At 40.1% G+C, this 26,861-nt stretch overlaps 1 protein-coding gene and 1 non-coding gene across 2 annotated transcripts in view; both read left to right on the top strand.

Moving 5' to 3' along the window:
* The first annotated feature begins 4,612 nt into the window (after positions 1–4,612).
* Positions 4,613–26,861, top strand: part of CDC42BPB (CDC42 binding protein kinase beta) — a 107,662-nt gene continuing 85,413 nt past the window's right edge. Inside the window, 1 exon segment of the mRNA XM_032234742.1 lies at positions 4,613–5,267. Coding sequence (XP_032090633.1) covers positions 5,090–5,267 — 178 coding nt within the window. The 5' untranslated portion in view covers positions 4,613–5,089.
* On the top strand, positions 15,240–15,342 carry LOC116523767. Its single transcript, XR_004257129.1, has one exon. It is a non-coding gene; the product is annotated as a U6 spliceosomal RNA (small nuclear RNA).

The raw sequence follows: 26,861 nt of genomic DNA, 5'->3' as shown, positions 1-26,861 counted from the left end.
CATGAGGAAATCTCATCAGAGTAGGCTAGATGAAGATGTCATAAAAACATTCTGGAAGAGGGAATTGGAAATAAAAGAATAAGTTGAGCTTTATACAGCTGCGAGTCCAAGGACGACCAGAAGATAGGCTCAAGATGCAGATGGATCTCGACAGACTCGAACACTGGATCCTATCTAACAAAATGAAATTCAATGGAGAGAAAAGTAAAGTTTTACATTTAGGCAAGAAAAAAAAACCAAATGCACAGGTACAGATTAGGTGAAACTTGGCTCAACAGCAGTAATTGCAAAAGGGATCTTGGAGAGCCTTGTGTAGCTTGCACTCTGCCGCATTCTCCAAAAAAGCCAATGCATTCCTAGACTGTATTAACAGAAAAGGTAGAATTAAGATCACATGAAGTGTTTGTAGTGCTTTATCCTGCTTTGATAAGCCCACACTTAGAATATTCCATCCAGCTTTAATCACAATATAAAAAAGATGTAGAGACTCTGGAAAGAGTGCAGAGAAGAGCAACAAAGGTGAGCTGTGATGGTGCAGTGGTTAGAATGCAGTAGTGCAGGCTAACTCACTGCTCATTTCAGTTGAATTCTGAGCAGCACAAGGTTGACTCAGCCTTATATCCTTTGGTAAAATGAACACACATTGTTGGGGGCAATATGCTAACATTGTAAATCGCTTAGAGCGGGCTGTATAGCACTATGAAGTGGCTAAAACATATGAAGAGTGGTTGCAGGAATTGGGTACGTCTAGTCTAGTGAAAAAAAGGACTGGGGGCGACATGAGAGATATTTGAGGGGCTGCCACAAAGCATGGCATGACAAAACCGCACTCGTCAAAATAGCAGTGATAAAACCGCGTCGCTAAAGCCGCGACGTCATCACCGTGCATCATCACCGCCACGACAACAGCGCAGCGACAGAAGGGCGCTTTAAAACAGCACGGCGGCAGAAAGCCGATTTAAATTAAGGTAAGGGTTAGGATTAGGTTTAGGGGTTTGCTTTAGGGTTAGGTTTAGGTTTAGGTTTAGGGTGCTGAGTGCTTCGGAAGGCGCGGATTTGCCCTCCGTGATTATGTCATCGCGGTAGGGTCGCGTTTTTCCTTAGCGCTTCGAACGGCGTGGATTTGCCCTCCGCACTTATGTCGGCGCGGATAAGGGCTTCGCGGTTTTGTGGTGGAACCACCACAAAGAAGGGATGGGGTCAACCTATTTTCCAAAGCACCAGAAGGTAGGAAAAGAAACAGTGGATGGAAACTAAACAAGGAGGGAAGCAACCTGGAACTAAGGAAAAAATTCTTGACAGTGAGAATGATCAGCTGGTGGAATGGCTTGCCTTTTTAAAAGAGATTGGATAGCCATTTGTCTTTACTGAGCAGGGGGTTGGACTATAAGACATCCAAGACCCCTTCTAACTCTGTTATTGTGTTCCCCAAAATGTATCTTGAAAATCTTTCCCAGTTTAATCTGAGCTATAGATCCAGGCTGCAAAAATCAGAATTAGGCAACATCAAAAATCAGACACAGAACACTTTGATGCCGTTTAATTGTATTTATTCAGATTTGATTAAGTTTGTAAAATCTCAGCCACTCATTCAGCTGCTTAATCACAGAACGCTATGGGAGGAGGAGGGGTATGGAAATAGATAAGTTGAGTGTTATTATTTGATATATATCAGCAAAAATGCATATATATATATATATATATATATATATATATATATATATATATATATATATATATATATATATATATATATATATATATATATATATATATATATATATATATATATATACTTAAAGTCACAACCCCTGGTATGCCCAAGTATGGGAGGAAGGTCACACTTCCACTCTCTGTCATTAGGCTCGTCACAAGAGACCATCCAGACAGAAACCCAATATTTTTACTGTTGCCTTTTTGTTACATTTGTTATATTTATGCTGATAAATAAATAAAGGGAGACTAGTATAGATCTATTTCAAGCTATTTAGCTCTCATCAGCTAGCCATACCCAAGTTTGGGAATCGAACCTGTGCTCCATTGCCTCCCAGGCAGGGAGTTAACCATTTGTGCTACAGAGAACGACTCCTTATCAGCCAGCCAGGGTGGGAGGTATATACTTAAAGTCATAACCCCTGGTATGCCCAAGTATGGGAGGAAGGTCACACTTCCACTCTCTGTCATTAGGCTCGTCACAAGAGACCATCCAGACAGAAACCCAATATTTTTTACTGTTGCCTTTTTGTTACATTTGTTATATTTATGCTGATAAATAAATAAAGGGAGACTAGTATAGATCTATTTCAAGCTATTTAGCTCTCATCAGCTAGCCATACCCAAGTGGTATGGTATGGTATTTGGTATCTATACTAGTCTCCCTTTATTTATTTATCAGCATAAATATAACAAATGTAACAAAAAGGCAACAGTAAAAAATATTGGGTTTCTGTCTGGATGGTCTCTTGTGACGAGCCTAATGACAGAGAGTGGAAGTGTGACCTTCCTCCCATACTTGGGCATACCAGGGGTTGTGACTTTAAGTATATACCTCCCACCCTGGCTGGCTGATAAGGAGTCGTTCTCTGTAGCTCAAATGGTTAACTCCCTGCCTGGGAGGCAATGGAGCACAGGTTTGATTCCCAAACTTGGGTATGGCTAGCTGATGAGAGCTAAATAGCTTGAAATAGATCTATACTAGTCTCCCTTTATTTATTTATCAGCATAAATATAACATATATATATATATATATATATATATATATATATATATATATATATATATATATATCATTTTTTCTGATAAATAAATGGAGACTAGTATAGAGCTATTTCAAGCTATTTAGCTCTCATGAGCTAGCCATATCCTTACTGGGATTCAAACTTGGACTGTTTTTACATGTTAAGCAGTTATATTAATCTCTAAGCCACAAGCTCTCCTTCCTTATCAGCTGAGCCAGGGGAATGATTAAGAGTTTTGTCAAAACACCTTGATACACCCAAATATGGGAGGGATCTATATTAGTATCCCTTCATTTATTTATCAGCAAAAGTGCAAATCAAAATGGTTTTTCTGCATGGAAGGCTCCTGGAGTGAAGCTGAAAGGCATAAGAGAAGCAGTATGCTCCTTCCCATATCTGGGCATACCAGGTGCTTTGCCGAAGGGGTGTGTGTGTGTGTGTGTGTGTGTGTGTGTGTGTGTGTGTATGTATGTATGTATGTAAGTAAGTAAGTAAGTAAGTAAGTATATTTCTTTCTAATGGCAGAAAGTGAAGAGGAACTAAAGAGCATCTTGATGTGGGTGAAGGAGAGTGCAAAAGTTGCTTTGAAAGTCAACATTAAGAAAACTAACATCATGGAATTCTACCCTCTCAATGCCTGACAAATAGATGGGGAAGAAATGGAGGTAGTGACAGATTTTTATTTTCCTGGGCTCCAAGATCACCGCACCGATGGGGACTGCAGCCAAGAAATTAAAAGAAGCTTGTCATGGGGAAGAAAGCTATGGCAAATCTAGACAGCATGCTAAAAAGCAGAGACATCAACCTGCCAACAAAAGTGTGTATGGTCAAGACTATGGTTTTCCAGTTGCAATGTATGGCTGTGAAAGGTGGACCATAAGAAAGGCTGAGCACCAAAGAATTGGGGCATTTGAACTATGGTGCTGGAGAAGACTCCTGCGAGTCCCTTGGACTGCAAGGCAATCAAACCGGTCAGTCCTAGAGATCACCCTGACTGCTCTTTAGAAGGCCAGATCCTGAAGATGAAACTCATATACTTTGGCCACCTAATGAGAAGGAAGGACTCACTGGAGAAGAGAAAGATTGAGGGCAAAAGAAGAAAGGAGTGACAGAGAATGAGGTGGCTGGATGGAGTCACTGAAGCAGTAGGTGTGAGCTTAAATGGACTCCAGAGAATGGTAGAGGACAGGAAGGCATGGAGGATCGTTGTCCATGGGCTCATGATGGGTCGGACACGACTTCGCAACTAACAACAATATAAAAGATCAGATCTATGTTCGCACAACGCACGGACCCCTGGAGTATTCTATTCTAAACGAATATTTGCTAAATTTACCCAATCTCTTGGATTTAACCCCGTCCTTATGAACGGGATGCCCTTATCAGGAACGAGTAGGAAGTTATAACAAATCTAAAGCATTTGGGGCGTGGGAGCCAGGAATATGCTGACGGGAATTCCGGTGCCTCGCTTGTTTCAATCCACTTGGCAAAGGAAAAGGTTTTGGATACGTGAAGAGAAAGCGGCCGCTTTGTTTTGCTCCCGGGGGCTTTCAGGTTGCGCAATTCGCGAATCTGCCGAAAGGGTTTGTTCTTCCCGGCTTTCCAATCGCGGCTCTCCTCCCTCCCTCCTCCTCCTCCTCTCCGAGCTTCCTGTTGCCCGGATGCTCACAGCCAGCGGGAGCGTTTCCTTAGGAACTACGGCAAGAGGCGAGGACCAAGTCCTTCCGGCTTCTTCTCGGGCCACTTTTCCAGGGCCCTCGCCCAGCGCCTTCCGTCCTGCTCCCAAGCGCCAGAGAGGGCGGGGCGGGGCGGGGTGGCGGGGCGGGGACGGGAGAGAAGCGGGGCTGAGTTGAGAAGAGGCGGCCTGCTTTGGGGGGGAGGGGAGGGGGCGGGGGCTGCTTTGACCACCGGCATGACTTTGCCGCACCGCCTTCCCAGCGGCGGCCGTCGCAACTGAAAGCCGGGACTTCATCTTCGTCCTCCTCCTCCTCCTCAGCCGTTGCCAGGCGAAGTGAGAGGGCGGGTCCGAAGGGGAGGGACCAACCGATGGACCAGCCGGGCCTGGAGCGGAGTCTGCTGCAAGAGCTGCTCTTCGGAAAGGCCTCGCGAAATGTGGGCGTAGCGTGGAGGCGAAGCAGCCCCTAGTCTTGCCGGGCCCAGGGCCCGTCGCAAGGCGTCGAGGAGGGAGCGCCTGGATAGGCGGATGCCTTCGTCGCCGCTGCTGCCCGGAGCCTGAGGCGGCGGCTCTTTCCTCCTCCTCTTCGCCTTCCCTCTCCGCCTCGCTCGGCCTCTCCCTCCTGCCTTGACCGACCAGTCGCTCAGCTCGCTCTCCTCAGCCGCCGCCGCCACCATGTCGGCCAAGGTGCGGTTGAAGAAGCTGGAGCAGCTGCTCTTGGATGGGCCCCGGCGCAACGAAAGCGTCCTGAGCGTCGAGGGGCTGCTGGACCTCCTGGTCGGGCTCTACACCGAGTGCAGCCGCGACTCGCCGCTTCGCAGAGACAGGCTCGTCTCCGACTTCCTCGAGTGGGGTGAGGAAGAGGAGGCCTGGGGGAGGGTAAGGGAAACGGGTTGGGAATCTTGCTGGATCGCTGGGTCGGTTTGGTTTAGGCGAACGGGGTGTGGGGTGAGGTTTCCTCTCTGGTCGCCCCCGGCTGAACTCCGGGCGACTTGCTTCCGAGTAGTAGGCAATGGGTACGATGCCTGTTTTTGTAGGGCGATAGAAAGCGGGAGCGCCCACACGGTTTAAACAGGAGTTTGAGATGATCGGGTTGGGGAGTTCGTGGAAATCTGAGACAGAGATGGGTCTGCAGATGGGGATAATAATAAGGGTGGGTCTGGCTGATAAGTGCTTGGGGGAAGTGAGAAGGAAGAATTGCTGGGTTAATTAACAGGAGGATAGGGAAAAAAGAGCGCATCCCCTGTCAAATTGGCCGAAGTAGCAGAAGTGAGGATTATTACCTGAATCATCAGAGGATTGTTCATTTTTTAGAAGACTGCGATGGTAAGGGATTGGAACAGAAACTTAAGCAATAAAGTGGCAATGGTGAACAAAGAGAGCACAATTTCTGCCCTAAAAGCTTTTACAGAGCTAAACATGGACATTTCTGGTGAGAAATGTCTCTTATGAGACTTTGGGAGTGGCAACAGTGAGGATGAAGGAAAGTGTCCTCACTCAGTGATATGACTGATGTACATTGAGTGCATTTGAATTACAAAGAAGGCAGAAGAGCCAAAGTATTATTCAAGCTAGGAGAGCATTGTTTTAAAATAATCATAACGATCTACAGTTACAGAAAAAGGAGTTGCATGAATTCAAATGTAGCTGGATGAATAGGAAGATGGTAAGGCCAAAGAATATTAGGGGATTGGAGACTAAAATATGAAGAATGGTTGCAGGAACTGGGTATGTCTAGTTTAATGAAAAGAAGGACTAGGGGAGACATGATAGCAGTGCTCCAATATCTCAGGGGTTGCCACAAAGAAGAGGGAGTCAAACTATTCTCCAAGGCACCTGAGGGTAGAACAAGAAGCAATGGGTAGAAAGTAATCAAGGAGAGAACAACTTAGAACTGAGGAGAAATTTCCTGACAGTTAGACCAATTCATCAGTGGAACAGCTTGCCTCCAGAAGTTGTGAATGCCCCAACACTGGAAGTCTTTAAGAAGATGTTGGATAGCCATTTGTCTGGTATAGGTTTCCTGCCTAGGCAGGGGGTTGGACTAGAAGACCTCCAAGGTCCCTTCCAACTCTGCTATTGTATTGTATTGTAATATGGTATAAATTCACTTTGAATTATGGGTTTTGCTGGTCTAACTTAGCAGAAAAGGAGAAAGTTAGAATAGAATTGTATTGGTTAAAGGTGAATTAAGGAGAACAGGATGTGAATGAAGACACTATTTTAGGGCAGGAATTGTCAACATATGGAATAGCTCCAGACACTTCTGATCGCAAAAGAGAAAATAGGGAACTCAGTCTACAAGTACTATACATTAGAAAACAAATTGCAAACTTTGTGAAAGAAATTGCACATTGTTGTCAATTTAAGAAAATGGGACTAATCAATACATCCCAGACAGTTCTTACAGATATACTGTATTTATCTGAAATGAGCAGTGAAGAAAAGTCAGAAGACACTTTTATATTCGAAGCTGTAAGGAAGGAAGTGTTCATATCCTGAAGGTGACAGTTCAGACTGTCATCCTGACTAATATGGGGGGAGGGGGTGGATTAGATTCCATTAATAGCACAGCCAGATGGATTATTAGAAGAGATGTGGGATGAATTCAAAGGTAGAATTAGTTTAAATGAAGAATTTGGAGTCAGTGTTACTTTTAGTAACTGAGGAATACAATGTTACCTTCTTGGTTTGCTGTAATATTGGAGGTTCCAAGAAATCCAGTGCAACAATGAGGTGGAAGGGAAGGAAGACAGATGCTTGCACCTCTCCATTCCTTTCTGAACTTTTTTTTTTTTTTAAGATTTCCATTACAAGTATATAGATCAAGAAAAGAAAAGAAAGCTCTGAACAAAACCTTTGAGTGATGGGTTTTTAGTGCTCCCTGAGCTTGGTTGTTTTCTTGTAGACATTTTATTACCCAAACTAGGTAACATTAGTGCTAGTAAGGAGTGGAGCTTGCTCTCAATTTATATTTTAGTGTCCTGTCAGTGTTGGTGGGAGTGGTCTTGATGATGTTTTGGTTGGGCTGTTTTCTGTTAGCTTGTTTGGCAGTTCCTAGATTGGGGTATTGTTTACTTCTTGATTGTTGCTCTGATGTTAATCTTGGTGTTAATCTGTACTCATCTGGGCATTGATTGCTGTTGGGGAGATGTTTTTGTTCCCTTTTTGGTTTGTTGGTTGTTCCTTTTGCACAGTATATAGATGTTGTTTATGTCTGGGTGACTGTAGATGGCTTTGTAGATTTGTCAAAGTGCCAAGCTTCCAGGAAGTTTCTAGCGTTTTTTTGAACCTGGCATGGTCTAGGATGGTCACCATTTCCCAGTTGAAACTATGGTTAAGTCTGTCCATATGTTGTGAAATTAAGGAATTTTCATCATGTCTTCTGACTGCTGATTGGTGTTCATGGATGAGCTCTGCTAGTCTGTTTGTCCTCCATAGTGGCTGTTGTAGTCTTTACACTATAATGTCGTAGATGACTCCTGTTTTTTCTTCTGGGTCTGCTAGGTCTTTTGATTTACTCATGTTTTGGAGGGCTTTAGTTGGTTTGGATGCTGCACTGATTCTGTGTGGTCATAATGGTCTGTTGGTGGTTTCTCAGATGTTTTTGATGTATGACAGTGTTAGCCTTGTTATCACTTGTGTTGCTTGTACTATATTGGGTGGAATGGTCAAGCAGTTTTTGATGAAATTTTTTTGAAAGATGTGTGGATGTTCTGTTTTCTTTTTCCGCTGTTCAGAGTTGTGGCAGTCTAAATAGAATTCTTATACAGCTTCTCTTGTGAGAAGTTAGGTTACTCCTAACCTCAAAGGTTAGGTAAAAGCTTTGAGTTCCATATAAACTTCCAAAATAATCTTAGAAGAGGGGGAGAGGAGAAGAGAGAGGTTAAATTAAAAAGTATACCTGGAAAGAGGCATGATTTTGAAATATATCAGCTTAACATTCAGTTCCCAAATGCTTTTTTAATTGGTGGATTACTGATTAATGGAGTACTTCTGATTTTGTCTTTGCTTTGTAAATTCAATCCACATATTTTTCACCACTGACCAGCACAAAATATAACACATGGGTTTACAAAATGTAGCTGCAGATTAACAGCTATAATTTAAGAATATGCTAAGCATATTAAGCTGTATAAAAAGTAAAATAATGATATGGTACATGAAACTATGTATTTTGGAACTCAAAACTACAAGACATTTACTGTATTACAGCATGTAAGGTTAATTATTAATTCAACTCTAATTAAACTTTCTATATAAACTTACTAGTTTATAAGAGCCAAGGTGGCGCAGTGGTTAAATGCAGCACTGCAGGCTACTGCTAGATCAGCAGTTCAGCGGTTCAAATCTCACCGGCTCAGGGTTGACTCAGCCTTCCATCCTTCCGAGGTGGGTAAAATGAGGACCCAGATTGTTGGGGGCAATATGCTGACTCTCTGTAAACCGCTTAGAGAGGGCTGAAAGCCCTATGAAACGGTATATAAGTCTACTGCTATTACTTCCCTTTCAGTTAGGCGTGATTAGGGCTTACCCATTTTATTACAAGAGTTTCTTTAAAAAAACATTCTCCAGGAAGAGATACATATGAATATAAGTGATGAGGAATCTTTTACTTCCTCTTAATGATACTTAGTACAACACTAAACTGTGAGAACATCTGGTTCTCAATTTCTGAATGGACCAGTGCTTTTTGTTTTACATTAACCCACTAAGAGGATTCACTTCCTGCAGTCATCTATTGACATCAATAAGCCCTTTAACTGAATAATTGAACACTACCTGTCATCTACTTTGAAAGCTCATAGAATTGATTAGTTTTGTGGCAGATATAAAGTAATACTGTAATCATTAAAAAAAAATATTTACAGTATATAAGCAGTTGACATATAAATTGCTGTATTCCATTTTGGAGATTTAATTTGTATTAGATGACAAAAACATTCATTTCTAGTAACAAACTTTCTAATTTTGATTTTATTCTTATAAGCTGAATGCTGATATTGGACTAGTTCAATTTCATTATTGGCAGAGATATGCATGAGCTTTGAGTGTTGTTTTCAAACAACTGAAAGAATAATTGCAATCTGTTAGAAAAAATATATTTAGATCAGTTTCTTAATATTTAAACAAGAATTTGTTTTAAAAGTGGCCAAGCTATTATCTATTATATTACAGGTATTTATGAGACAACAAGTAAATGCTAAATAGTTCAGAATCCTGAACTTCTTTGATATACTGCCTTGTTACTATCATAGCTATTTATCCACTGCCATGACCGCTATTATTTCTTTCTTGAAAAAATATTCATGCCATTTAATTTGAGTTGTATTATAGAAGAATTAGGAAATAGTTGAACATTAATTCATATGTTGATGCCAATATTTGTTGCAGGAACTTTTGCCAAGGTACATGCAGTGGGAAAGTTTGATTGCTTTGTAAAGAGTACATGGCTTGGATTTAGAAGATTCCAAACATTCTAAGCAAAATGATTTAATAGCCTAATTCAGTACAAATCAATTTCATATACTATGGGATGACTGAACTATAAACTAAATAATAGCCAATTTTAGTTTAGAGAAGCAGAATTCGAAATAAAAGCACTTTTGTAGTGAATGGTGGGTAACTGGATATAGATATCACATTTGAAAGGAATGATGAAAATATTAGTACACTCAAGTTTAGAAAACTATTCACATGACCAATGACCTAATAATTAGTATGAATTCCTTTGCTAAGAATTAAGACATTAAAATACACAATTGTACAGAAGTAAAATATTTAGTATCTGAATTGGACACGGGTGTATTGGAGGTACTAACACTTCCGTGTTGGAAACACCAAAGTGTTTCTGTGGTGAAAAGATTTGCCAGTGATATCACTGTTACCTGGAGGACACCCAGTTAGGGGCTCCTTTTGTGAAACTGCCCACCATAGTGGTACCCATTGATCTACTTGCAGTCACTTGCCTGTTTTTGAACCGTTGGGTTGGGGGAGCTGGCGCATGTGATGGGGGCTCACCCTGCTTTGGATTAGCAACTGGTCTCGAACGCAAGGTTGCCAATTGTCAGCTCAGCATTCTAACCTTATGAGCCACTGCATTTCTTGATGCTTTAGATGCAATATAGATACCTCTGGTTTCCAGGATTTGGATCTGAAAGAGTTCTTTTCCTTCATGTCTATTTTATTTTATTTTATTTATTTTTCACATTTCTGAACTCTTTTTATTTATTTAAATAATTTATATAGCTGTCCAACTTGTAGGGCATAACTCTGGGTAGGTAACAACAGTGATAAAAGCACCAACAATAAAATCAATTCAAAAAGGAAAGAAACAAAAGATATCAAGCGAAACCAGGGACCTAATCCGTAACTATATCCATTGGCCAGGTTCTAACCTTATTGTCCCAGAGCCTAGGGAAAAAGCCCTCTCTTCACCAATTTTTAGAAGGCTAAAAGTGTGGGGAGCCTGCTGGATCTCAAGGTGTTCCACAAGGCAGAAGCTGCTATGGAATATAATTACCATTGCCTTTATTTCTGTTTTGAGGTGTATTTGACATAAGTAATTTCAAAACTTCATTTTTCTATGTTGCAATAACTTTCACCTATAACTACCATGCTATAATAATAAATCTATCTCAGTTTCTTATGGTCAGAAAATAGTATATATTTAAGTTGTTGTTATCTTAAGTGTCTGTAGATACTATGTGAAAACAGTGTATTATGATTGCATTATTAAAGAAATTCATATTTTACTTTTAAAATAGTCTCAAAATCAGATGGCCAGATCAAGCTACTGAAGAAATAAAATGTCTGACTACTGATTGAGGTCTCCTTAATTAAGCTTGTAAGTTCTGGAACCTGCATAGGAAAAGATACAGTTCTTCTAAGGAGCAGCTAATAAGTACAGGAACATTCTCAACAACCCACATATACATTATATTGCCAAAAGTATTTGCTCACCCATCCAAATAATCAGAATCAGGTGTTCCAATCACTTCCATGGCCCAGGTGTATAAAATCAAGTACCTGGGCATGCAGACTCTTTTTACAAACATTTGTGAAAGAATGGGTCGCTCTCAGGAGCTCAGTGAATTTCAGCGTGGAACTGTGATAGGATGCCACCTGTGCAACAAATTCAGTCATGAAATTTCCTCGCTCCTAAATATTCCACAGTCAACTATCAGCTGTATTATAAGAATGTGGGAGTGCTTGGGAACGACAGCAACTCAGCCACGTGGTAGGCCACGTAAACTTGTCCCACATCAGTGTGCGACCTCACAAATGCACTTCTGGAAGAATGGTCAAAAATTCCTATAAACACACTCCTGAACCTTGTGGACAGCCCTCCCAGAAGAGTTGAAGCTGTTGTAGCTGCAAAGGGTGGACAGATGTCATATTGAATCCTATGGACTAGGAATGGGATGTCACTTACAGTAAGTTCATATGCGAGTAAAGGCAGGTGAGCGAATACTTTTGACAATATAGTGTTTCTAGTGATGAGGGTGAACCTGGCTAGGAGGCAGGAGTCTAACGTAGATGAGAGAAGAAACATTATAGACAAGTGTAGATAAAAAGTTTGATCAAAGCAAAGGCTTTATAGGAAAAGCAAGGGATTATAGGAAAAGACTCAGATCCAAAATCTTGCACAAAAGAAAGTGTCTCAGAATAGCACAATAATCAAAATCTCTAGCTGGTGTTTATTTAATGTAGTGCTATAAGCTTTAGAAAGAGGGCTATTCATTTATCCTCACACTTAAACAGCATCCTTCAATAACTGGTGGAAATCATAGGCATTTTCTAAGATTCATTTAGCAGATATCTCTTTTTTAAAGTTGACCTTTTAAAGTTGACCACATTTACTAAGATAAAAGTTGAGAGAATTTAATCCATTTTCTATTAACCTTTTTAATTTCTAGAACTAGTTTTAAAACTACTGGCTGATTATGCACCAACAAGTTGATGTTGACTCTTATATCTTTATTATTTGGGAAAAGCAATACTGTAAGACTTTACTTATGTAGCTTGAACAATTTGTTAATATTCCACAGACTATTTTATTATAGTAACAATAACAGTAATAAGTATTTTATATATATTTAAGTGAACATAGTGAACAATATGACAGACACACATAGGAGAAATTATGTAGATGTTAACACCTTGATATTTGAAATTTCCAATGTACCACAGGAAAGTCTTAATTATTGAGATAAAACAGAAATAGCCCAAGTTTTAGGGTCTTTTCTATACAAGTACAAATCTTGGAGTATCCATTGAATGAAGCAAGTACTTTTGGAAGGTCTTACAGAGAGTTAAGAGTATTAAAAAGGACTTACAAAATTAATTATATCTTTAACTTAACAATAGCTATCTTCTTGCAAATAAAATATTTATTATATTATGATTTGTGTTTAGTGTTAAATATAACTGATTGTGCAGATGATCAATAATAAAGTCTGCTAATATATGCAAACTAATATGATACTAGAGTAGAAATTATGCAAAGCATTGGTAAGCTTGAATGTCATAATTTCCCATGTGTTAAAGAATGATATTCAGGGCTGTTAAACATATTTTCAACAATGCATTTAAACTAGAGTAAACCTCAAACTCCGTTAGTAACGCATTATATAGCAAAGAGCCATTCAACATAACATAAAATTCTAGAACCCTAAGAAGGTTAAATATAAAAGTGGCAAATTAAAAAAAACTGTTAAAAAGAGAATTCTAATATAGATACATTTTAAGAACATATTCTCTTTTTGGGCTCAGTGGGGAATTTGAATGTCAAATATGCTGTGGCATGTCGTCTATTTCATCTTTATCTTTTTTCTGTCTTGGGATATAGTTGATGTAACTAGTTTTAGTACTGCATTTTTAGATGTGATGGTAATATTGTATACACCTATAACAATAATGGTATGACTAACTAGTATTTCTTAATCCAAGAATGGTGCTTTGAACATAGAAGTTGGTTTTGCATGAAGATTATGTAAATGCAAGACGAAGAACAATGCTTGTTTTCTAATTGCAGTTTTCAGTGTGCAAATAGGTTTTCATGTTTTACTGAATTAAATTTACCTTAGTAAACTACTGAATAAGTAATCTGATTTGGTTGGAATTTTTTTTAACAATTTATATTTCACAATCTTTTCTTCAAATCTATTTACATTGGACCATAGTTGATTTTCTGTCCATATAAATGAATTTAAAGGGATACTTTTGAGAAGAGCATGAAAAGCACATCAACAAGCCCTAACAGAATTATTATTACATTTGTGCAATGTATTTCTTTAACTTTTCCTTCTTTAGACAACTGAATAAAGATGTGCTGCATTTAGACCTGAATTGGAGAAGGATGCCTAGGAGGTAGCACTGATACCCTCCCTAGGCTGTTTTAAGATGTTATCTGATATTATAGCAAGGGTGTTCACATTGCTTGCTTTTGATCCAAGTGATGCACACTTCTACAATTGTGTATTGCAACAAGTCATTCTTTACTCATGCTAATAAGAGTTTTATAAATGAATGTAAAGTATGGTGCAATATCATACTTTCATTTGATACTGTTTAATAGACCAGAAATTAACTTTTTTGTTGCTTTATTATCATAATTATGTAATTAAAAAAACTAGCAGGAAGAAATAGACAACATGATGAATCTATTTAAGTCCTTAATAATAGCCAGGGATTTCACATTAACTGCTTATCTCAATAAAGATTTTCTAATAACCACTATGAAATCAAAACAAGTGGGACCCTGCCAAATCTCTTAGAAAAGATATTCCAATGTTCTGTTACTATCCGGTCTTCTGTGTATATCTCTTTCAGTTCTAATCTTAAAGCTGGGCATGTTCATACAGATGAAGGGAGTGTATAAAAGGACATTGGTCTTGGCTCACTTCCATATTTAAAATGAATAAATGAGTTTTGTAATGGATAAATAACTGATTCAGCTGAAACACAATGTGCTCTGATTATTGAAAGCACTGTCAAGGTTTCTAATGGTTGCACTTTGTTCATTTGTTCCAGAACTATCTTTAAAAGCAATCCCAAGTAAAGAACTTTACAGTAGCCTATTCTGTGCATGAATAGAACAGGAATAATAGAGACTAGGTCTGATTTTGTAGTAAGGCTGCAATGCATAGAGTGATAAAGCTACTTTTAGCAGCTATGACTGTTTATGTATCAAGTATGATGTTAGATCTAGGGGGTTCTTACACTATTAATTTGATCACCGAAATAAGTGAAATCCCTTTCAAAGCAAACTGCAGTCAAATTGACAAACATAATTTTGTCTGAAGGAAAGGGGGTTTGGGAGACAGATGCATAAGGACAGTGTTTTTCAACCTTTTTTGTGCAAAGGCACACTTTTTTCATGAAAAAAATCACAAGGCACACCACCATTAGAAAATGTTAAAAATTTTTAACTCTGTGCCTATATTGACTATATATAAAGTAATTTTCCCACGGCACACCTTACACTATGTCACGGCACACTAGTGTGCCGCAGCACAGTGGTTGAAAAACACTGCATTAGGATGCTATTTTCCAAGGATGTACATAATAATATTGGGCTGTCCAAAACTGTTTTATTTCTCAAGGGCCATTATAAAATGAAAATTAAGACAATAACTCATATATTTCAATATCTTACAAAGTAAATCTGTGTATTTATTTTCACCAAGCTGTTGAAACTTCTCCAAAATATTATCTTTGCCTTTTCAGAAATATCATAGATTACATGCTTAAATCTTTCAATATAATTGAATATAGAGATGTTTTATTATGTAACTGAGCCTTTAAAAATCTATTCCTTTGTGCTTGCTTCGGCAGCATATACTAAAATTGGAACGATACAGAGAAGATTAGCATGGCCCCTGCACAAGGATAACACGCAAATTTGTGAAGCGTTCCATATTTTTTTAATAAAAAAAAGAAATCTATTCCTTTGAAGGAGCTGATATTCAAGGTTGTTAAAATGTTATTATTATGGCATATAGCAGTGATGGTGAAACTTTTTCGGCTCCCATAACGCTATGTGTGCAACACCCTACCCCCTGCTCGCATGCGCGCATGACCAGCAACTCCCTCCACTTTTGGCATGATTTTTTCGCCCTCCGTAGGCTCCAGGGGATTTCTAGGAGCCTGGGAAGGGTGAAAACAGCCTTCCCCGCTCTCCCAGGATGTCCTCTGGAGGCTCAGGAGCTTCCCTAAAGACTCTGGAGGGCGAAAAACAGACCTACGGACAAACCGGAAGTCATTTCCAATTTGCTTGTAAGGCCAGTTTTTGCCCCCTGGAGCCTTGAGGGAAGCCTCTTAAAGGCTCCAGAGGGTGAAAAAAATGGACCTATGGGGAACCCAGAAGTTTGGGGATGGTGACTTCCAGTTTGCCTGAAGGAGCGGTTTTTCGCACTCCGGAGGCTTCAAGGAAGCCTCTAGAGGGTGAAAAACAGCCTCAAAAGAAGGCCGTAGTCAGCTAGCCAGCGTGCACATATGTGCTGGGCAGCTGACTGGGTAGCACCTCGTGTGCCCTAACAAATGGCTCTGCATGTCACCTGTGGCACGCGTGCCATAGTTTCGCTATCATGGGCATACAGTGATCAAAATTCACATTATAGGTATCTATTTGAATTATTTCAAATGGCTTCATAACTGCCTGAAACATCATTACTTTAGCCAGATTTGAAAGACAAAATCTATTTACAGTTTATGCAAAAATTTGTATTAACTTTCCCTGCTAAGAATGTTCCCAAATGCTTACATGTGTATTAATAAACAGTAATACAAATTTCAGTGATAGTTTAGTTGTTCCTAGGTAAAGCTTGACAGTAGTCAACTGAATAGTAAAATAGTTGTGACAGATAGTTGGAATTAGTTTTAAGATAGTTTTGTAGATTATATATGGCTATGTCTTGTATAACATAGTCAAGAATATTTATATGCTTTGAATAATACTGATGAATTTCATCTAAGGAATAGGGTTAGCATATTTAAAGATACTCAAGGAATTTACTGATAGTGTTTTTTGATTATGTGTCACCACCTAGCAGAATTCTAATTTGTTGGAGTTTATAGTATTGTCAGCAAATATGAAAACAATGATACAGTCTGAATATTGCACTCCAAAAGTTATTAGAAAATTTACATGTAGGCAATCCTTTCTCTATGATCAAAATTGGAACTAGAATTTTTGTTGCTAGGCAACAAAAGTGCATTCTACAATCTTTTTTACCACAATTAAGTGAATAATATAGTTGTTAAGTGCGTCCAACTTCCCCTATTGACTTTACTTGTTGGAAATTGACTGAGAAGATTGCAAATGAAACACTGCAACCCTTGTAAATTCATGCCAGTTGCCAAGGGCTTGAATTTTGATCACATGACCATGGGGGGGGGGTCCTGTGAGGATCGATCATACATCATCTTTTTTGCAATGCTGCTATCATTTTGGTTACTGAATGTCAAGAACTACCTATAGCTATCTTAATAGTAAGCAGTGGGGTAATATACCAATGGTAAAACTTTTTATATTGGCTTTCTCTTAGTATAATATTCATAGTAGATTTAATATTTATCTTCTGTTAATATTTCGATTATTGTACATTTAATTTCTGCATCCATTTAATCATAAAAGTCTATAACTTTCTTAGTTTCTAAATTTATTTCATCAACGTGTAAATAAGCCCAACAAATGTTGAGTTTTGTACAAGTTTCTCAATTTCAGTGAAGACTTTTAAATATTCAAGCCTCCCTGTTTCTGTAATTCCTTTTGAACTATAACGCTTAAAGGTCATGCCAACCATTCTAAAGAAAGAATCTTGAAAGCAGGCCTTTCATTTTCCCGGTTTCCCACTGCTTTGGTTTTCTTATTATTATGCACTTCCCTTAATATCTATCAAATCTGCATCCTTTTTGCCATTTCCCTTAATTGTCTTTTATATCTTTACCTTTGTGTTTTCCAGTGTCTCCTCAAAGACATTATCCCTCAAATGCTAAGTGCTAAGAAGGAAACAAAAAGAACAGAACACAACCTTGCCAGCAACAAACTTCAGATGCAAAAAAAAATCTTATTCCTAGTATGAAATCCAGACAAATAATTAAACAGAAAACAATACTCTAAACAAGGACCTGTTGAGGGAGGGGAAAGCAACTTCCATCAATAGCGGCAGGACCAAGCCATAGTGTATAAGCAGGAAGCAAACCTCACTTTCATTAGTAATGATGATGTTGCCTACCGTGCTTCCTCAAAAATATGACATATCCTGCTAATAAGCCCAGGCCTGGTTTTTGCCTGGTTTTTGTGGTGGGTGTAAATATACGCCCTCCCCTGAAAATAAGCCCTAGTGAAAGGGTGCCATTGCAAGTACAGGAGGAAGCCCTTCCCTTCCCCGGTCACCTCAGCGTTTCTTGGCTCCTTAATCGGATGAGTTGAGCCGATCCGGCTGCCATTCAAAAAACAGCTGATTTGCGGGTGCTGCTCAGGCCGTAGCCTGCAGCAAGTGCGGCTGCTTTTGCCATCGATTACGGCCACAAAAGCAGCAGGAGTCCAAGTGATGCACCCCACGTGCCTGGCACCGGCCTTCCAAAGGGTACTGTAGCAGAAGTTATCCACAATTTTTTAATCATTATTTCGTGCCGACCCACGTGGCCCAGTGAGCGTCATGGATTGGGACAAAAAGGGTAAAAAAATTGTGGATAGCTGCTGCTACAGTACCCTTCGGAAGGCCGGCTTGAGTTTCCTGCTGCAAAAGTGGCTGCGTCCGAGACTGCATTTGGGAGAGGAAGCAAAGGGGAAGCAATCAGCTTCATCTCACCCTTGCTCTCAGTCCCCCTTTTGGCTGAGCTCAAGCAGAGAAGTGGCCCCAGTGCTCTTCTTTCCTTGGAAACGGAATCTTGGGAGTGGGAAACGGCATTCCCAGGAAGGGTGGGTATGTCAGTATGTGTATAAAAAACACAAAGCGAGGGAGCCAGCAGCCACGGATTAAGGAGCTTTGTGAAACGTTACGTCTACACGCAAAGTTTGGCAAGGGAGGGAGAAGAGATACTTCCCTCTCTTGGCAGTGTTTTGCTTGAAAATATTTGGGAATCAGCCAGAGAGAAGGAAGAATGAGCCCTGCGAGGAGATGCTGCGGACACTGCTGCCTGCAGAGACAGACAGAGCGAAGTTCATTGAAGACCTCTCCGGCCAGCCCACAAGACTATCTGAAGGTGGAGGGGGTGAGATTTCCTGCACATCGGCAGTGATGTCTTCTCACAAGGCTTCTTCCAACATCCCCAGTTGTATGAATATCCATGCCTTCCTTTAGGGGATGTTGCTTCGCACCTGGGACATCGGGAGAAGCCCTGTGAGGAGATGCCGCTGCCAATGTGCAGGAAATCCCCCCCCTCCTGTAGATCATCCTTTCAAAACATAGTTTCACCAGGATGAAGAGGTGGCTGGAGGTGGTGTTTGCGTCGGGTTGGGCTTTCTTTGCAAGGCAGACGATCTGGGGAGCAAGAGATTTAGGAAGCCTGGGCTGGCGTGGGTCCGTTTCTCCAGTGAAGCATCTGATTCACCCCCAGGGGTGAATGTTTCACCCTTCATCATCTCTCTGCCCTGGCTTGGAAGCTGCAGAGGAAGCCTGCCATGTCCGGTGGGGGGGGGGGGGGGGAAGAAGTGACAGCAAGAGGAGCCATGTCTCGCTCCACACGTCTCTCTTCTTCCCCACCCCACCTGGCATCCATCTCGCTAAAGAGACGGTGGGGAAGGGAAGCAGCCTGGACTCTGTTAGCATTGGGGCGGGGTGGGAGAAGTTGGGCTGCGAGACATGCGTCCTACCCGAGACTTGCAGCTCCATCGTGTTCCTCACTGTTTTGTCCAGGGAAGTTGAACTCATGAGATTTTTTTTTACAGGGTGCTTCCCTGGACAAAACAGCGAGAAACACAACGGAGCTGCAAGTCTTGGGTAGGACACGTGTCTCGCAGCCCAACTCCTCCCACCCCACCCCAATGCTAACAGAATCTAGACTGCTTCCCTTTCCCACTGTCTCTTTAGCAAGAGGAGTGGCAGGTGGGGTGGAGGAGAAGTGAGCGAGACATGGCTTCTCTTGTCGTCTCTTCTCCCCCCCTCGTGGGGCATGGCAGGCTTCCTCTGCAGCTTCCAAGCCAGGGCAGAGAGGAGGCAAAATGCTCACCCCTGGGGCTGAATCAGACGCTTCACTGGAGAAACTGCCCCACACCAACCCAGGCTTCCTAAATCTCTCACTCTCCAGATTGTCCCCCTCGCAAAGAAAGCCCAACCCGATGCAGGGTGGTGACAGGACACATCAGAGCAGTGCTGGCCAGCCGCTCGGCCAGCGCAAAGAACAGGGAGGGGAGGCGATGGGGGCAACACGACATGCAGTCCCATGCTTGCTGCCTCCTGCACCCCCAAAATAATAAGATCCTCCTGATAATAAGACCAAGGCCATATTTCGTGGGTCAAAATAAAATAAGACCCTGTCTTATTTTTGGGGAAACACTGTAATTGAGTAATGAAACATCTGCAAGCAAACAATCAAGCTCAGCGAGTACCAAGGACTCCAAAGTACAGTCACTGTCTTGCAGCGTTAGCAGATTAATATTTGTCTGTTAGATTTATATCCTATCTTTTCTCTAGGAGCTCAGGACATACATAGTGCTGCCTCCTTTAATTTTCCCCCATACCCATGAGGTAGTTGGAATGAGAACAATTTACGAGTCCAAATTAACCCAGTAAGCTTCCATGGCAGGCAGTCATTTTAATCTGGGTCTCCCTAGTTTTATCTCAGCACCTTAGCTACTATATTTGTCTAGTCTGTTGATCCCTAATGCCTCAAAATGTATTCTAGAACATAACAGATTTTGGCAGAGCTGTATTGGGGGAATCCATTCTACTGAGGGATACTATATTTTTTACATCTGTACTCCTATTGTTGGATATAGCACATCTTCCATGTTCTTGACCACAAGAGTACAAACACTTAGTCACAGCAATTCTTCATTTTCATTATTACCTATTGAAAATGAATGACTTTTTACTTCCACAGATTCTGGCTTTTGAAATCAATTCCATAGAATATTAAAAATATTAAAAATGAAAAAAGAATCTCTACTTATAGAGGAGTAGCATTTCTGGCTGCTCAGCTGACTATGGTGTTTTAGTTTCATATTAACCTAATATTATGTCAGTTTGAGAACAATGAAGATAATTTCTTTGTATCTTTCTTATTGTGTATAAACTGCTAAATCAGTTCCATTTTTCATTTTGCACATTTGCTTTGAAAATAAAAACAGTATTCTATAAATAAATTTTAATAACTGTATATATTAAAGACATTGAACAAAAGTTAACTACGATGTTATGCTCAACCTATGAAGTCTAAACTGAGTGACAACTGGTTGAAGTTAATTGTTTAGAAACACAAATATAAACAAATAATTTCTTGGGGGAAAAGGTGATAAACATAGATATGCACTGATTTTTTAATACTCTTGTGGTTTTGTATATCGTTTACACTGATATTGCTCTTGATATTTGAGGGAAAATATATAAAAATTATCCTGTTTTCACTTTAAAATTTCTTTACAGCAAAAAAGATACTGTACACAATAATTGTAGAAAGGGAAATCTTTGTTGTATACATTCCTATTAAAACATGTGCTGCCTGGAAATAATTTCCTTTGAACAAATATGAGCCTCCTATTTCTTATAAAGATGAAGACTGCATTAATGAAATATACTTGGAAATACTGTTTCATGTCCTCTTTGTTACCAAGTGGTTTACATAATGTGCTCATGAAGTTAGCACTTTGACTTGGAAATACTTTATACCGTATATACTCGAGTATAGGCCGACCCGAATATAAGCTGAGGCACCTAATTTTACCACAAAAAACTGGAAAAGTTATTGACTCGAGTATAAGCCTAGGGTGGGAAATGCAGCAGCTACCGGTAAATTTCAAAAATAAAAATAGATACCAATAATGTTTTTGAATATTTATTTCAAAGAAAAACAGTAAACTAGTGGTGTATTCAATGAAATACTTCACTCACCTCATGATGCTGATGTCCCGCTGTGATGATGATGTCCTGTGCAGCCGCGGGAGCGATGTCCCGCCTCCTATGACACACGGCACAGTGATTCCTATCATTGGATCACTGTACCAGAGGAGGTGGGACATCGCTATGTGGCTGCTTGCCATAACAAGGAGGAGGTGGGACATCGTTGCAGAGCGGCAGGAGGGGGAGGAAGGGGAATCGTAAGACAGCCCTGCATTACATTAGAACGTGAGGAGGGGGGATGGTGCGGTGCGCGCTGCGCGGCAAACTGACACAGAGGGAGGGGAAACTCACAGGGGCACTGGGCCATTCACGAGTGTCACCCAGCGGCATGGCCCCGCCCCTTTTTCTCCTCCATTTCGGGCAAATTTTTCACTGACTCGAGTATAAGCCGAGGCGGCTTTTTTCAGCCCAAAAAGTGGGCTGAAAAACTAGGCTTATACTCGAGTATATACAGTACTTTGAAAGTATTTTATACTTTCTGCATGTGAACTTTGGGTTTTATCACTAAACTACATCCAGAGACCAATACTACTGGTAAAATAAAGTGTGTTTGTTCTTTCTAGTCAGATAACTGTTATCTCTAAGAATATAAACAATCTATGCAACAGTTTCATTTTTAATGTATTTTTAAAATATCCGTAACAGTCACTTCAGCAACAAATCTCAGAAGGTATACATTGTGTTACAAATGGTTAATCAGTAATTCCAGTAAAATATTAAGTTTATTCAGTTGGAATGCATTATTTAGTGCTGAATCTGTAAAACCTTATTAATTAGAAATGCATTTGTCATAATCTCACCAAAAGAGATAACTTGAAACGTCTGTAAGTCATCATTTTAAAAAATTAATTCATCAATATTCTACCAGGGCTTCTAAATTTTGGTGCTTCTTGAAACGATAAATTAATTTAGCATGTACGCCCCTCCCACAATGAAACCATTGGACTTCTCTTTGGTACTAGCCATTGTGACAGGTATCAGATTAACATGAAATTGATTCCTTATCCATTCCATGTCTGTTTTGACACATAAAGCTAGAATCTTGTCAGGTTCAGTCCCATTGCCAGCTTGTCTGATCCTGTTGCCACAGTCCAATTAAATGTTGATAGTGACTCAACTCCTTATGGGCAAACCTGCTACCCTTCTCATAACTCACTGCTCTTGCGACATTCATCGTGGAATTGGAATAGTGAAAGCACTTAGACTTATACACTGCCCCATCATGCTGTATGATATTCTCTGGGCATTTTACAGTGTAAAAATTATTTGCATATTGCTGCCAACAATTTGGGTCCTCATTTTGCCAATCTTGGAAGGATCAAAAGCTGAGTCAACTTTGAGTCCCATCAGGATCAAACTCCAGGCTGTGGGCAAAGTTTGCCTGCAATATTGCATTCTAACCACTGGGGCTCTTAACTGAATTGAAAAAGTGGAAGCTTCAGGAATTCTCTAAAAATTTATCTACCCCACCACACCTTGCGTTTCCAGCCTCTCTAAGTACTGTATATCTTCTTAGCCATTGCATATGCCTCCCCAAAACAGGGGGTGAGGGTGGGGCAACTGCACAAAGCCATGATGTTAGTGAATCCCAAACATGTATTCTGTGTTATGCTGTTAAATATGTGAGGAGCCTCAATTTTTAATGTGATGTTGCTATAAGGCTTCGATGTGGTATTTTATTACGTTTTATAAGCTGCCCAGAGTTGAATGGTTAACATGGGGGCCATAGTAATATGTTAATTAAACAAGCAAATGATTTTTGGAGGGTGGCTTTGTCATTCCCTAAAAGATGTAATATAGAAGCCTGTAGATTCTGTAGATCTTTTTGACATCTGTAATAACAAATATAGTAGAGGTGGGACATACTGGAGGTTCATTCTTTCTTATTATGATAGATGGGTGGATCCCAAAGGAGTGAGCAGATTTTTGTTTGTTTAGGTTTTCTGGTCCCAAACATTTTGTAGATTGGTTTTCAGTAGAATAGCTTGTATCATTGTGTTCACTTGGAAGGGGACTTGAAAAATATCTTTCTAAATAGTAATCCAGAGTGCAGATTTAATCAAGGGATTAGTATACAAAAACACATTCTAAAGAATGGCTACTTCTCAAACAAAAGTTGGAGCCTGCAAAACATACCATCTGGCATACAATTCTAGCTTTCCTTACAAATTTAAAGTTTCACTATTGAAAATTTGTTTCTTTAACAACGGTGAGTGTGATTCATGCATTTTCATGGATTTTTGCCCAAGGCAAAGGTTTGACTCTCATTGGCCTTTCAATCAAAACTAGATCACTAAGGAAGTAAGATAGGGTGAGGACAAAACTGAGTATGACTGGTTATGTATTGCAACTCATTACAAGGAAGTGGAAAAAACAGAATGGTATACCACACCTTTGTGTCACTAATTGCTACCCTTTGCTCTCTATCTTTAGGTGGCAATATGTTCTGTACACATATTTACATTATATCCAGCAACAATAATAACTTCACAATGTATCCATTTTGAAGAAAAAGAAAGATTCTTTTCTTAAAGCATTTTGTGTTTTGCTTTCATTTTGAAACCTTTGGATTTTAAAATTGAGCTACCTGCTTATAAAATGTGCTTATTCCTGCTTCCCCCTCTCTCCTTATTTTTATTAGTTAAATATGATACAAACATGAATAGGCATCTCATTCTGTTTTATCAATTACATGTGAAAGGAATGGCAGATTCCTTCACACTTCAAAATGTATTTTTTTTAAAAACAGTGCAATGAGAAAAATATCAGAAAAGCACTTGCTCTTCTACAGTCATTATATTGCATAATGACTCTAATTGGGACTGGGAATTTCTGTTGCAAAGCAAAATGGTCATTGGGCAAAATACCATATGACCTATGAGGACACTTCTGGTAGTCATGGTTGTGGTAGTTAGGTGAGGACCTCATTCTTTTCCTACCCTGTGCAAACTGCCAGCTCTATCCTCCTTCCTAATTTGATCCATTGAGCTCTCTTAAGCAAATGAAGAGAGCTGCCCCGCTGAGCCTTCTTGTCCAGCTCTCCCTATTTGCCTATCTACCCTTCCCCCTTCTCTGTCCATTTGGCTGCCCTCCACTCAGTGCCATTATTTAGTCCTTTCCTATGCCCCCCCCCCCCAGCTCACTTTTGATGTCTTCTTCCTCCTGCTGCCGACAAGGTGTGGTTGGCCATTGCAACTGTTGGCCCTTTGGGGTGCCTCCACGTGGGGGATAGGCAGCGGCAGCAGAGCACAGGACAGCCAAAGGAGTGAACATATTGTGGGGAGGATAGGCAGGTAGGAGGAGTTGAAGCACATCATGCAGTAAATATATGGAAAGGCTGCCAATTTTGATCACAAAAACTACCATTTGTATCTACTATTCATTTGGCATCATTGTAACTTTGGAAAGTAACTGAACGAAGGATTGATAAGTGAGGATCACCTGTAGTAGATTTTATGTGCCATACAAGCAGCTAAGACTCATTTGCATTCCACCCAGTCTGTTTTCCAGGTTTCCTTTTGACAGGATAAAGTTGGACGAGACTTCCCCATAGAAGACAAAATTTTATAATCTTTTAAAGATTATTATATAATGCATACATAAATGAATGTGTCTGATAACATTCAAAGGTCCTTCAGGAGTATTTATAAAACATCAGGGTTATTTCCTTTGTATACTTATCTCTCATTTTCAAGCATTATGGTTGACTGAAGATAGGCATTCTGGTTGCTTGAATATAATTATAAGTTAGTATTCAGGCAGGATTTTTTTCCTCTTTAAAAGAGAATTCGAATGAAAAATAAGAATCTTTTTTGTTCTTATTTGATTCCTAAACACTTCCTCATAGTATACATTACCTTGCCCTCATTTCACCTTCTCTAATGGGCAGAATGATGTATGATGTAGATCAAAGAAAATTTGGACTGTATGCGGTCATATTCAGGCAATTTACAATACTTATCTGAGATACTAATGTTTCTATGTGTGTGTATAGTGTGTTTTTGAATGTGATTAGATTATTATCTTTCTCTCTTTTCTCCCTTCTACTTGTTCTCAGTCTTGTTCAAGAGCCCGAGATTTGTTCATGTTTATAAACCACTTCAAGGACATTTAAAATTGGATAGCATAAAAATCATTACACAAATACATTCACGTGTAGATTGTTTAAGACTGTCTCTCTAGAAAAACTATGGCAGAATTGGTATTAAATGGAGAAATTAATAGAATAAATCAAGGGTTCCCAGCCCCCGGTCCACTGCATGCCTGTAATTGGTCCATGCAAACAGGCAAAGCCACATCCACGGGATGCAGGCAGCATGCCCTTTCCAGTCGCGGAAGAACCTCTCTCCACAGAACTGGTTCCTGTTGCCCAAAAGGTTGAGAGCCTCTGGAATAGATTTCTCCTCTTTATTAAGAAAGGACATTTAACCCTTGAAAGAACTGAGGGAGGACAGTGGGTAATAAAGTTAAGAGAGAGATTTTAAAATGTAGGTTACCATATTTTTCGGAGTATGATGCACCATTTTCCCTCAAAAAAAGCTGAAAATCTGGGTGTGTCTTATACATCGAATACAGCATTTTTTGCCTCATGAAGCCCGCCTCTTCACCAAAGCTTGTAGGAGGCTTTCAGAGAGCTCCTGTGGTCTGGGGAGGGCAGAAATGAGCAATTTTCTGCTCAATTCCCCCCCCCCCCAAAGCCCCCAGCAATACTCTATAAGCCTCCATAAGGCTATGCATGCAATTTTCTTGACAGAAAATGGACCCATTTTCGCAAAACAGGGTCATTTTTTCCTCATTTTTGACCCCCCTCCCAGGAGCATTCTGCAAGCCCCCCAAAGGCTATTCATGCCTTAAAAAAAACAAAAACAAATGGGCCCATTTTCACAAAAAATAGACCGTTTTCGTGCGGTTTGCAGAGTGCAAAAACTTTTTTTCTCCTTTCAGAAAGCTCTTTAGTTAGAGTGATTGATGAGAATTAGATTGATCAAGTGCTGTGCCAGCAGAAACAAAGTCTTAGGTGCTGCAGATTGTCAGTGATTTCCTTCTCCAGCACATGGATAAATACACCTGGAAACATCTACCTACTTACCACTCTCTCTCTAACGACCTACTGTATTTCTTTCTCTCTCCCCACCTACGTACCTACCTACCTACTCTCTCTCTCCGTACCTATCTACTGTATTTCTCTCTCTCTCCCTCTACCTACCAACCTACCTACTCTCTCTTCCTACCTACTGTATTTCTCTCTCTCTCCCTACCTACCTACTGTGTTTTTCTCTCTCTCTATTTCTCTCTCTCTCTCCCTCTCACTCCCTTTCTCTACCTAACTACCTAACTACTCACTCTCTCTCTCTCTCTCTCTCTCTCTCACTCTCTCT

The sequence above is a fragment of the Thamnophis elegans genome, chromosome 1, assembly GCF_009769535.1.
Source record: "Thamnophis elegans isolate rThaEle1 chromosome 1, rThaEle1.pri, whole genome shotgun sequence".
Taxonomy (NCBI): domain Eukaryota; kingdom Metazoa; phylum Chordata; class Lepidosauria; order Squamata; family Colubridae; genus Thamnophis; species Thamnophis elegans.
This window is presented reverse-complemented; position numbering and strand designations above follow the sequence as displayed.